The 11,992-nt window shown below is 41.9% G+C and overlaps 1 protein-coding gene across 1 annotated transcript; it reads right to left on the bottom strand.

Moving 5' to 3' along the window:
- Window positions 1–778: 778 nt before the first annotated feature.
- Window positions 779–7,811, bottom strand: ska2 (spindle and kinetochore associated complex subunit 2). Its single transcript, XM_072659184.1, has 7 exons — window positions 7,733–7,811; window positions 4,285–4,374; window positions 3,938–4,114; window positions 3,365–3,439; window positions 2,746–2,785; window positions 2,126–2,261; window positions 779–1,953 (listed from the first exon to the last, which is right to left on the bottom strand). Exons 1-7 carry the CDS (start codon window positions 7,763–7,765, stop codon window positions 1,821–1,823), a joined length of 684 nt encoding a protein of 227 aa, XP_072515285.1. The 5' UTR covers window positions 7,766–7,811; the 3' UTR covers window positions 779–1,820.
- Window positions 7,812–11,992: the final 4,181 nt, after the last annotated feature.

The raw sequence follows: 11,992 nt of genomic DNA, 5'->3' as shown, positions 1-11,992 counted from the left end.
GGTGCTACAGTTACGTGAAGGAATCCTGCTTAATATTTAATGTGTTCTGTATTATTCCACCTTCACTGATTAATCCTTCAGCGTTCTAGATAACAGTACAGAAACACTTTCGCCCTCATGTAGGACATTTATTAAACACTGATAATAAACATTTAACTGACTGATTTTAGAAGTCAGATATTAAAAGGGAATTCCACCACTTTCATATTCAGTAAAGAAGCTCCTCACAGAAAGTTCTGAGAAGAGTTCGGCTCTAGAACCTGCTTTTAAAATCAGATCATTAAAATGGTGGAGGGATACATGCTGCAGGGTGTAGTGCAGCTACAGAAAGTAGTCCCTAAAGAGAACTGGATTAGTTGAGACCCCCCCTCCCCCCTCTCTTCTCCAGCTGAGCTCATCATAAACACTGGGTTATACAGAGACTGAAACTTTGGTGGAATTCCTCTTTTTCATGCGTCTGTCAGCAGTGAGGGCGTGGGTATGGCTGATCTTGTAGTTGGGAAGTTTTACAGTAGTCTTATTCTTTAGTTTAATGACCCAAACAGACCCTGCTCCTCCCCTCTCATCTTTTTAGCACCTTGTAGTCCCAGATCTGAATTTTTAAAAAATGAATTTTAGGATTAATAGATATGATGGATCAGTTTTATGGTGTTTCTTGTTTTTATCTCCGTTTGAGAGACTCTGTTCAGGCTGAGGTCGGTTGAGTCGGACTGTTTGCTGTTTGCGCTGACGCTTGTTTTAATGGTGTTTCTGCTTTGTGAGAGACGGAGGCAGAGTCTTTTCCCTCTTGTGTTTGACGATGCTTTAATTAAACAGATACAAACAACGAACACCCAAACGTCACCCAGTGCTGTATGGTCAGAATCTGTCCCTTCTTCTTTCTGATCATCATCTGAAATCTGACCCCAACTTTGCAAACAAACTTTCCCCCAAATGCCCACAGTGTCGCTCACACATTGCCAAACAGCTCAGCTCATAAGATCCTCCAGTAAACGCATGGAGAACGCTTCTCTTTCTGAAACTCATTTGTAGACATTTTTCACTGTAGTTTTACCCAGCTTTTTAAAACAAGGAAAATGAATCTGCTTAATTTCCCCAAACAGGATTCTGGGGGTTGATTTAGGATGATTTCACTTACCCAGAAGAAGTGATGTTCTAATTAAAAATAATCTGTATAAAAATAGCCTTTCACAGACCATCATCATAGTGATAATACCCAAACTGCGAGAGCTCAAGGGGGTTCCAGTTAAGGCTGGGCAATATGACATTTCATTACACTAACTTATTCTGATGAACTGGAAAGTACAGAAAATAATAAAAATCAGCTTATAAATACAATCAAAACAAAGAACAAAGGATTTTCTCTGTTTAGCTGAATCCAGTTAAACAGGCCTCAGTACACACTCTGATGTCCTTCATCATGATTCGGTCATATTACCCAGCCCTAGCTTCAAAATCCCCCCACACACCCACCCCTGCTGATGTTTCACTGAATCGCAGCATCATTAAATAAATAATCTGTATAATGGACACCGAGAGAACCCTGGCTTTCCTCTCTGTACAGGTGATCCGAACTCAGACACCTGCATCACCACCCACCTACTCGCGCTCCACCCAGCCGGCTAACGCGGCCAACAGTGAACAGAAGCTGGTTTAAAGCTTCTGACCTTCATTAACTGGTAGAAACACTTGTACTAACTGATGGAGCTCCTCCTTTAAGGAAGGGGACAGTTGGACAGCTGGAATGAGACGGTGGCTTGTAAGAGTGCTGTGGAAGTTGTGAAGCTGCACAGTCTGTTTTGGGTCTCTGGCGGTTCCGTTCAGTCTCCGGAGCACAGAGACACGCTGCCCTTCTTGTCCGTCTCGATGAGCGAGAGGTGCTGTAGAGTTTTAACCGCAGCGTCGCTCACTTTCATGTTCAGTTTCTTCATCTTCTGTAAACTCAGCGCCGCTCTGAAAGAACAGTGACCGGAGATTAGAGAGTCTGGAAGCCTGTGGTGACCACACCAACACTCCTACTGAACCGTGAGATCCAAACCACGCGACCTGTGAACCGCTACACCCCTAGAGAAGGTTAATAGGAGCGTCTCTGGGCGATACGTGGCGTTGTTGTCTGTGGGCCCACCTGTTCTTTTCTGATGAGAAGTGCTCCGTTAGCTGCCTGTAGAGCGTGTTGAGGTCACTCAGCTTGAGGTTTCCTCGGACGCTTCGTGGAACAGCATCAAACTCTGCGTCCGTCACTTCCTCACACTGCCGGTGTGCTGGTGGACACAGAACAGCTGATTAGGAGGTTCTCTCTACTCTCTGAAATGACTGCATAGTGTTTATACTGTACTACAGCAGGTCACGCCACCACTCCTCAACGTGACACTACCAACCCGAGCACACTTTCTGTTAATTACTGAAATTATTCTACAACGTGATTTTAACACGCAGATGCATTTAGGAAACTGGGCCCAGGATGTTAATTCTTCATACCAGCTCATCATTTCTCTGTTTTTGGTTTATTTATGTTATGATCAGGCCACCGCGAGAGCTATTGACATTAACAAGCATTTTCTAAATTAATCAGTTTTTAATATTAATTAAAAATAATTGTTACATTTTTTGTTATGGAAATATTTATCTATAAAATGGACAAAAGTATGTCACACTTGCAGCATCTTAACTGGAGTTTTGTCTGGACAGTTCTGTAGATCAATGATTTAACTCCTAATCTCCCATTAAAGCCCCCCCCACACTTACAGCTCGACTCCTCCCGGGCAGCAGGTTCAGCCGGCGGCACCTACAGAAACAAACACATCATAGTTATACAACGTTACTCTGCAGTACTGCTGCTCAAACATCACACAGCCGTCTAATTTACATATCAGCTCCACCCACATCATCTGGGCTGGGTTTCCAAAAGCATCTAAACACAAGGCTGATTATTAAGTGGCTCTTCTATCTGATGTGAAGGCTCTGTTCACAGGTTCAGCCATCTTTCTAATATAAGCTCTATATTCCTCAGTCGTCTGAACGGTCAACAGTGTCAGACACTTCTTTAATGGTCACGGTAATGAGCTGCAAATTTGGAAGCAAATTATGATGAGAGCGACTTTCCTTCTCCTTTGAAGATGAAGATGATGATGATGGCCTTTTACTACCTGCCAATATTAAAGAGCCCATATCCTGCACTATCCTGCACTGTTTGCTGGGGGGTTGAACTTTACTGTGAAAGCAGAACACTGGATCAATCACAGCCATAATAATGTACATTATCACAGCCTACAGTAAACACACACACACACACACACACACACACACAGCTCCGTACGGACATAAGACAGCTTTAACGCAGAAGCTGAGGTCAGCTGGGTCAGACCTCTACAGAGAGGGCGGCCACCGACGAGCAGAGAGCCTCTCTCGCCTCCTGTTCTGCTTCACTGAGGGGAGGAACCTGAAACAGCATAAACACCCAGTCAGAGTCCGAGCTGGACAGGCATTCACACACTTTAAACCAAGCTAGGGAGGTCCTGACCCAGGGTCCCGATCCGATTTCAGATACCGATGCACTCTGATCTCTATGTTTGCACCAGTGACTGTGGAACACATGGATGCCTTGGCTGTCCATGAAGCCCAAACTGTCCAAACTCTACTCATTTGGTAGACCTGCCCCCTTTCCCAGACCAATCCTCAGTGTCTCAGACCACCTTCATTGAGCTTCAGTGCAGAGGCCTGTGGTGGCTTCACAGTGGAGAGACGCTGAGCTGTCCCTGTTCTCCACAGTCGTCAGTTTGAGCCGCTCGTTAATTCGTAATTAAAAGCATGTTTTGTAGTTTGGTAGCGACTTTTTTTTTTTTTTAAAGTGACCATTCACCCACTGGATTGGATCAGGACCACCTCCAACATTTATTCTACCATAAAGCCAGCTAATCTCTGAAGCAGGTGAACGTACCTGGATGTCAGCCGTGCTCTGCAGCTCCTCCACCAGCTTCACCGTGGTGTCCAGGTGAGCTCTGATCGAGTCCATGGAGCGCTTCTGTTCGGCCGCGATCTCCTCCACCTGCGTGCACAGAGTGGCATGACGTGCCTTAATTGCAGCCAGGTTCTCCAGGAGCTGAACCGGGTTTCCCTGAAATGCAGGCGGGACACACACAAGCATGACCGGGTGGGAAATCATTCGGAACAGTGGTTACTTCACTCTGATGGGGACGGCAGGTGGAAACTCCTCTACGTTCTCAGAGACCAAAGAGATTAAGGCCACGTTCAGGCCAGGTGTGGACTTCGTCAGTTTCGACTCACCTCCACAGCTCCGTTTTCTCGAGCGTTGGTCATGAAGTCAAATTTCAGCCGCTTTTCCACATACTCTATATCAGCCTCCGCCTTCTGGAACTACAACACAACAACCAATGATCAATACAGCGGGAGATGAAGGAAAACACATCACTAGTGAAACGGTATAGACACTATTAGGCTTAGTCCAGGTCCAGAGTAAGGAACATCCCTATACACAAGATCTTAAAGGAACCCATTTCTTACTGGAAAACTCACCATGTTCACCGTTTCTAACATAAGAGTGAGAGCTGGAGCATAAACACGGCTAACGCTTCAAAAAAGCTCGAGTCATTACTGTTGCCCCGCCCACTCCCGCTTCAGCCTGGTCAGGCACAGCGCATCTGTGCAGAGCTCATTTCCATATCTCTTAGTCTTAAAGGTGCAGTAACAGAAACAGCCTGCTTAATTCTGAGAGATAAAGAGAGGTTGAAAACCATACAGACATGATGTACAGTCTCACAGGAACACAGAGGACGAGGGGAAACCTAAAGCCTGAAACCCTATAAGCAATATTGCACTACTCCGAACACAGTGGACAGCAGAGACAATACTGATAGGGTCCCAGGAATTAGGAGCAGACACAGCTTCTCCAAAACGCACACAAATATAAACAATCTAGGGGTGTAACGACACTTTCAGCTGCTATGCGACATCTATGTGGATCGGAGGCGATTCGGGGTGCGGTAATTAACACAGATTCATTCATTCACTCAAATTCTGCTTCATTTCCAGACTACACGCAGACGACACACTGGAGCTGCTGCTGATGGTGCTGCACAGCTTTACATACTGTTAGCTCTGTAGTGTGTGGTTTGGGACGCAGCCGCAGCCTCACAGGCTCCGCCCATGCCTAGACAGAGCGCCTAAACTCAGTTGAGGATTCAGTCAGCTGCGTTTTGATTGGCTATCCGAGCGTCTGTGTGTGTCTGACGAGTCACTGTTCCGAAGTGCTCACTGGCTCCACCTGCTGGCCAAGCCGGTGCGCTTACACAACACCACCCACATCTATCAGCTTATATATTTGCGCACATTATAGTTATTATTTTTAATAATGTATTTTTCTTATGATTGAGTTTAAACAATAATGACTTTGAAAATGTTTAAAGCACGATGACTACATGACAAACAGCAAACTCCGCAGTTTTACGTTTCTGTACGGTAAATGTGCGTTTCGGTTCTGCGATGCTGTATTAAGCTCGTCACACCCTTAAACAGAAGGTACAGGTTACGTTCGGCGAGCAGGTCTGTGACCTGAGCGCCTCTGAAGTTTCAGACCTCGAGCTCCGCTGCTTTCAGACGCTTTGACAATACTATTGCACTGCTAGCTGTCCAATACAGTAGTGCAATGAAGTCAGAGCGCCTGTTAGCAGCATCCGCCGACCGGCCCGCCTGACTGCTGAGCCTACCTTTGAGAAAAGTACCTGGCCAATGCCCTTTTAACATTGCACTGCTTTCATAACACGGTTACCAGTAGTACAACATAAAAGGGGCACTGGACAGACAGAACAGGGTCCGGCTACTCCGCCCGCCGGCTCCCGGGGGAAAGCGGCCCTAATCATGAGACACAGTTTAGAGTAAAAACCTGCAAGAAGAACAAGTGCAAGGTTAAGCACGTTATGAGCGACTACGAGCAGTGGAGCCTGAACACTGTAAATTCACACAGATCTAAAACAAATATATCATTTAATAGTAAAATGTGAAGCTTGATTATATGAAAATAGAGAAGTCTCAAATCGATTCACACATTTTAAGCCTGATCCAGTTCCAATCCCTTGTTTTCAGCTGTGTTCTAGCACAGCGCCCTCTGGAGACCATTAGCAGACATTAGTCCGAGCCCACAGCGGTGAGGAGCGCTCTCCTGAGAGCACAGCACAGCGGAGAGCAGAGGTCACGACCAGGCGGACTCCGCATGGCTCTTCTAGCCGTTACGGTACAGGTTCAGCGGCCCACTGGCCAATCGTAAGCATCTTGAAGTCACGCGACGCTACTCAGCCAATCAGATCTGTGCATTATAACGAGCGGCTGCTCATGTTTACGGAGTTAACTACCAGGCTTCTTCGGTACGCCGGTTACGACACTGTGTCAAAATTCAAGTTAGACAATCTCAGCCCCCTTCACATCTAACCCGCGGCTCGGGTTCGGGTGATCCGATCACAAACGATTACCTGAAGCTGTCCTGGGAGCACTCGTGATCAGACACCGCTCGTCTGTTCCGCTGGAGGAGGGGCACGGCGCATATTAATAGGCCAGTATTATAATAATAATAATAATAATAATAATAGCAGCCTTGAGCATCACCTTCATCCGTGCGGATGCGGTGATTGGTGGTGTGTGCCGGTTGATGTGGGCGGGGCTTTGCTGTTGGGGGCGGATGGAGGCTACGAGAATAACGTGCTCATGTGCGTCTCTGGTCTCGAACCTCCTACAAATGTGGTTTAAGTGATCGGACTGGAACGCGGACCCCGTACCCCACTCACACCGGTACCAGACCCCCCCAGGACGCACGTTAATGCCAGGCGGGAACGGGGCGGGGGATGTTTGAGCCGCCGACACCAAAACCGTGTGTGGAAACACTCTCCCACCAAGTCTCTCCACTGGAATTACGGCTGGCTCGGAGCACCACCAGCAGCAGAACCCGCAGAACCTTCCGTTGGTTCTACACCAGCTCTGAACAGCACCTTCAGAACCGAGAGATGGAGCGCGTGCGTGTCGGTGAGCCACAGCCGGGCCTGATGAAGGGAGCCCGCAGCAGTAATCCCTGAGGGGCACTGAGGGGCACTGGGGGGCACTGGGGGGCACTGGGGGGTCAGTCTGAGAACCGCACGCTCCTGTAGAAGGTTTCATTTCTCGTGAACGCGCGTTTCAGGCCTCACCGTCGCGAACGCGCGCTGCTCGTACTCACTTCTCCTTAAGGAAGCTGAAGTCGGCTTCTCCCTCGTATTTCTCCCGGTCCACCTTAAAAGCTGCAGCGCGAACACTCCGCCGCCCGCACGAGCGCCCGCGGGTCCCTGCCGCATCATTTAAGGTGGACCGGCCCTTCAGAAACAGACCAGCTCTGAGCTCCCGCCGCCCGCCGCCGAACCACTGAAACGTGAGCTCCACTCGGCTCTTCTGAACCGACTCTTTCCCCACAGGCCTGTGAATAAGCCGCAGCACGCGGAGCATTCTCCTAGCCCGCGCGGCGAGGGCGAGCAGTCCGCGCGCCCGCTGCTCTCCTCAGGCAGGCTAGGCTAGCGCCGCCTCGGCTCACAGGGAAGCTCGAAAATTCAACATTTCGCCGTTTTGCTGTCGCCCGCCGCGCCTCACCGCCGCCTTCCCCGGCCCCGGAGCCGCTGAACGCCAGCCTCAGGCTGCAGTTTAATGGTTTGGTGCGTAAAATAAATGTGATTAAAGGTTTGGTGGGAAAGCAGCTTACCAGAGCCTCCAGCTTATCTACTGCCGTCTCCATGTTGAATAGTTTACATTCCTGCAGCAGCCCGCCAATACGGAGCCAGCGCAGGGTGGAGACTCGCCTCTGATTGGCTGTCTGGCACGAATGCTGGGCGCTGATTGGTCATTGCAGGTTGAGGGAGAAAACGGGGAGTTCACAAAATGGCGTTGTGAAAATCGGTTGGATAAAAGAGCAGAAACAAAACTATTGGCCAGAAAATTCAAACCTGTTTACTGATCGATTAACTATATTAAGAGTGTTTACTGATCGATTATCAATTAATATTGTTTACTGATCGATTATCAATAAATATTGTTTACTGATCGATTATCTATAGAGTGTTTACTGATCGATTAACTATATTAAGAGTGTTTACTGATCGATTATCAATTAATATTGTTTACTGATCAATAATCTATAAAGAGTGTTTACTGATCGATTATCAATAAATATTGTTTACTGATCGATAATCTATAGAGTGTTTACTGATCAATTATCAATAAATAGTGTTTACTGATCAATTATCAATAAATATTGTTTACTGATCGATAATCTAGAGTGTTTACTGATCAATTATCAATAAATATTGTTTACTGATCGATAATCTATAGTGTTTACTGATCGATTAACTATATTAAGAGTGTTTACTGATCGATAATCTATAAAGAGTGTTTACTGATCAATTATCAATAAATATTGTTTACTGATCGATAATCTATAAATATTGTTTACTGATCGATAATCTATAAAGAGTGTTTACTGATCAATTATCAATAAATATTGTTTACTGATCGATAATCTATAAAGAGTGTTTACTGATCAATTATCAATAAATATTGTTTACTGATCGATAATCTATAGTGTTTACTGATCGATTAACTATATTAAGAGTGTTTACTGATCGATAATCTATAAAGAGTGTTTACTGATCAATTATCAATAAATATTGTTTACTGATCGATAATCTATAAATATTGTTTACTGATCGATAATCTATAAAGAGTGTTTACTGATCAATTATCAATAAATATTGTTTACTGATCGATAATCTATGAATATTGTTTACTGATCGATAATCTATAAAGAGTGTTTACTGATCAATTATCAATAAATATTGTTTACTGATCGATAATCTATAAAGAGTGTTTACTGATCGATAATCTATAAAGAGTGTTTACTGATCAATTATCAATAAATATTGTTTACTGATCGATAATCTATAAAGAGTGTTTACTGATCAATTATCAATAAATATTGTTTACTGATCGATTATCAATAAATATTGTTTACTGATCGATTATCTATAGAGTGTTTACTGATCGATTAACTATATTAAGAGTGTTTACTGATCGATAATCTATAAAGAGTGTTTACTGATCAATAATCTATAAAGAGTGTTTACTGATCGATTATCAATAAATATTGTTTACTGATCGATAATCTATAGAGTGTTTACTGATCAATTATCAATAAATAGTGTTTACTGATCAATTATCAATAAATATTGTTTACTGATCGATAATCTTTAAAGTGTTTACTGATCAATTATCAATAAATATTGTTTACTGATCGATAATCTATAGTGTTTACTGATCGATTAACTATATTAAGAGTGTTTACTGATCGATAATCTATAAAGAGTGTTTACTGATCAATTATCAATAAATATTGTTTACTGATCAATAATCTATAAAGAGTGTTTACTGATCAATTATCAATAAATATTGTTTACTGATCGATAATCTATAAATATTGTTTACTGATCGATAATCTATAGAGTGTTTACTGATCAATTATCAATAAATATTGTTTACTGATCGATAATCTATAAAGAGTGTTTACTGATCAATTATCAATAAATATTGTTTACTGATCGATAATCTATGAATATTGTTTACTGATCGATAATCTATAAAGAGTGTTTACTGATCAATTATCAATAAATATTGTTTACTGATCGATAATCTATAAAGAGTGTTTACTGATCGATAATCTATAAAGAGTGTTTACTGATCAATTATCAATAAATATTGTTTACTGATCGATAATCTATAAAGAGTGTTTACTGATCGATAATCTATAAAGAGTGTTTACTGATCAATTATCAATAAATATTGTTTACTGATCGATAATCTATAAAGAGTGTTTACTGATCGATAATCTGTAAAGAGTGTTTACTGATCAATTATCAATAAATGTTGTTTACTGATCGATAATCTATAAAGAGTGTTTACTGATCAATTATCAATAAATATTGTTTACTGATCGATAATCTATAGTGTTTACTGATCGATAATCTATAAAGAGTGTTTACTGATCAATTATCAATAAATAGTGTTTACTGAGCGATCATCTATAAATAGTGTTTACTGATCGATGATCTATAAAGAATGTACTAATAAATTACATTTAAAGATTATTGATTATCTGGCTCAGGTTCAGACAGGTCCAATCCTACACAGCAGCTAAAAGTTCTAACTCTATAACACCGGCTGAATTAGAGTAGAGTAGCAAAGAATACACAGTTCAAATAACTGCTCTAATTCTACACAGTAGCTAATCACTCTAATTCTACACAGTAGCTAACTGTTCTAATTCTACACAGTAGCTAACAGCTCTAATTCTACACAGTAGCTAACTGTTCTAATTCTACACAGTAGCTAACAGCTCTAATTCTACACAGTAGCTAACTGTTCTAATTCTACACAGTTCAAATAACTGCTCTAATTCTACACAGTAGCTAACAGCTCTAATTCTACACAGTAGCTAACTGTTCTAATTCTACACAGTTCAAATAACTGCTCTAATTCTACACAGTAGCTAACAGCTCTAATTCTACACAGTAGCTAATCACTCTAATTCTACACAGTAGCTAACTGTTCTAATTCTACACAGTAGCTAACAGCTAATTCTACACAGTAGCTAACTGTTCTAATTCTACACAGTTCAAATAACTGCTCTAATTCTACACAGTAGCTAACAGCTCTAATTCTACACAGTAGCTAACTGTTCTAATTCTACACAGTTCAAATAACTGTTCTAATTCTACACAGTTCAAATAACTGCTCTAATTCTACACAGTAGCTAACAGCTCTAATTCTACACAGTAGCTAACTGTTCTAATTCTACACAGTAACTAACTGTTCTAATTCTACACAGTAGCTAACTGTTCTAATTCTACACAGTAGCTAATCACTCTAATTCTGATCAATTATCAATAAATATTGTTTACTGATCGTTAATCTATAAAGAGTGTTTACTGATCAATTATCAATAAATATTGTTTACTGATCGATAATCTATAAAGTGCTTACTGATCAATTATCAATAAATATTGTTTACTGATCGATAATCTATAAAAAGTGCTTACTGATCAATTATCAATAAATATTGTTTACTGATCGATAATCTATAAATAGTGTTTACTGAGCGATGATCTATCAGCTCTAATTCTACACAGTAGCTAACTGTTCCAATTCTACGCAGAATTCTGGAACTGTTCTGGATCACAAATTCTACACAGTAGCTAACCTCTCTATTTCTACCGACTAGCTAACCACTTTAATTCTATACAGTAGCTAAACATTCTAGAACACAAGTCAAATTCTACACAGTAGCTAAGAACACAAGAAGTCAAATTCTACTCAATCTAGAATACATAGAATTCTACACAGTAGCTAACAGTTCTAATTCTACACAGTAGCTAACAGTTCTAATTCTACACAGTAGCTAACTGTTCTAATTCTACACAGTAGCTAACTGTTCTAACTCTACACAGTAGCTAACAGCTCTAATTCTACACAGTAGCTAACTGTTCTAATTCTACACAGTAGCTAACAGCTCTAATTCTACACAGTAGCTAACAGCTCTAACTCTACACAGTAGCTAACAGCTCTAATTCTACACAGTAGCTAACTGTTCTAATTCTACACAGTAGCTAACAGTTCTAATTCTACACAGTAGCTAACTGTTCTAATTCTACACAGTAGCTAACTGTTCTAACTCTACACAGTAGCTAACAGCTCTAATTCTACACAGTAGCTAACTGTTCTAATTCTACACAGTAGCTAACAGCTCTAATTCTACACAGTAGCTAACAGCTCTAACTCTACACAGTAGCTAACAGCTCTAATTCTACACAGTAGCTAACTGTTCTAATTCTACACAGTAGCTAACTGTTCTAACTCTACACAGTAGCTAACAGTTCTAATTCTACACAGTAGCTAACTGTTCTAACTCTACACA

This window comes from Salminus brasiliensis, chromosome 16 (genome assembly GCF_030463535.1).
Source record: "Salminus brasiliensis chromosome 16, fSalBra1.hap2, whole genome shotgun sequence".
Taxonomy (NCBI): domain Eukaryota; kingdom Metazoa; phylum Chordata; class Actinopteri; order Characiformes; family Bryconidae; genus Salminus; species Salminus brasiliensis.
The sequence above is the reverse complement of the archived record's forward strand: the minus strand, read 5'-3'. Positions and strand labels throughout refer to the sequence as shown.

Coding starts and splice junctions, on each gene's coding strand:
- ska2 (XM_072659184.1), bottom strand. CDS start 7,765: ATGGAGACGGCAGTAGATAAGCTGGAGGCTCTG. Junction 3,440..3,937: donor AGAGCACGGCTGACATCCAG/GTACGTTCACCT, acceptor ATGCTGTTTCAG/GTTCCTCCCCTCAGTGAAGC. Junction 2,786..3,364: donor TGGCCGCCCTCTCTGTAGAG/GTCTGACCCAGC, acceptor TTGTTTCTGTAG/GTGCCGCCGGCTGAACCTGC.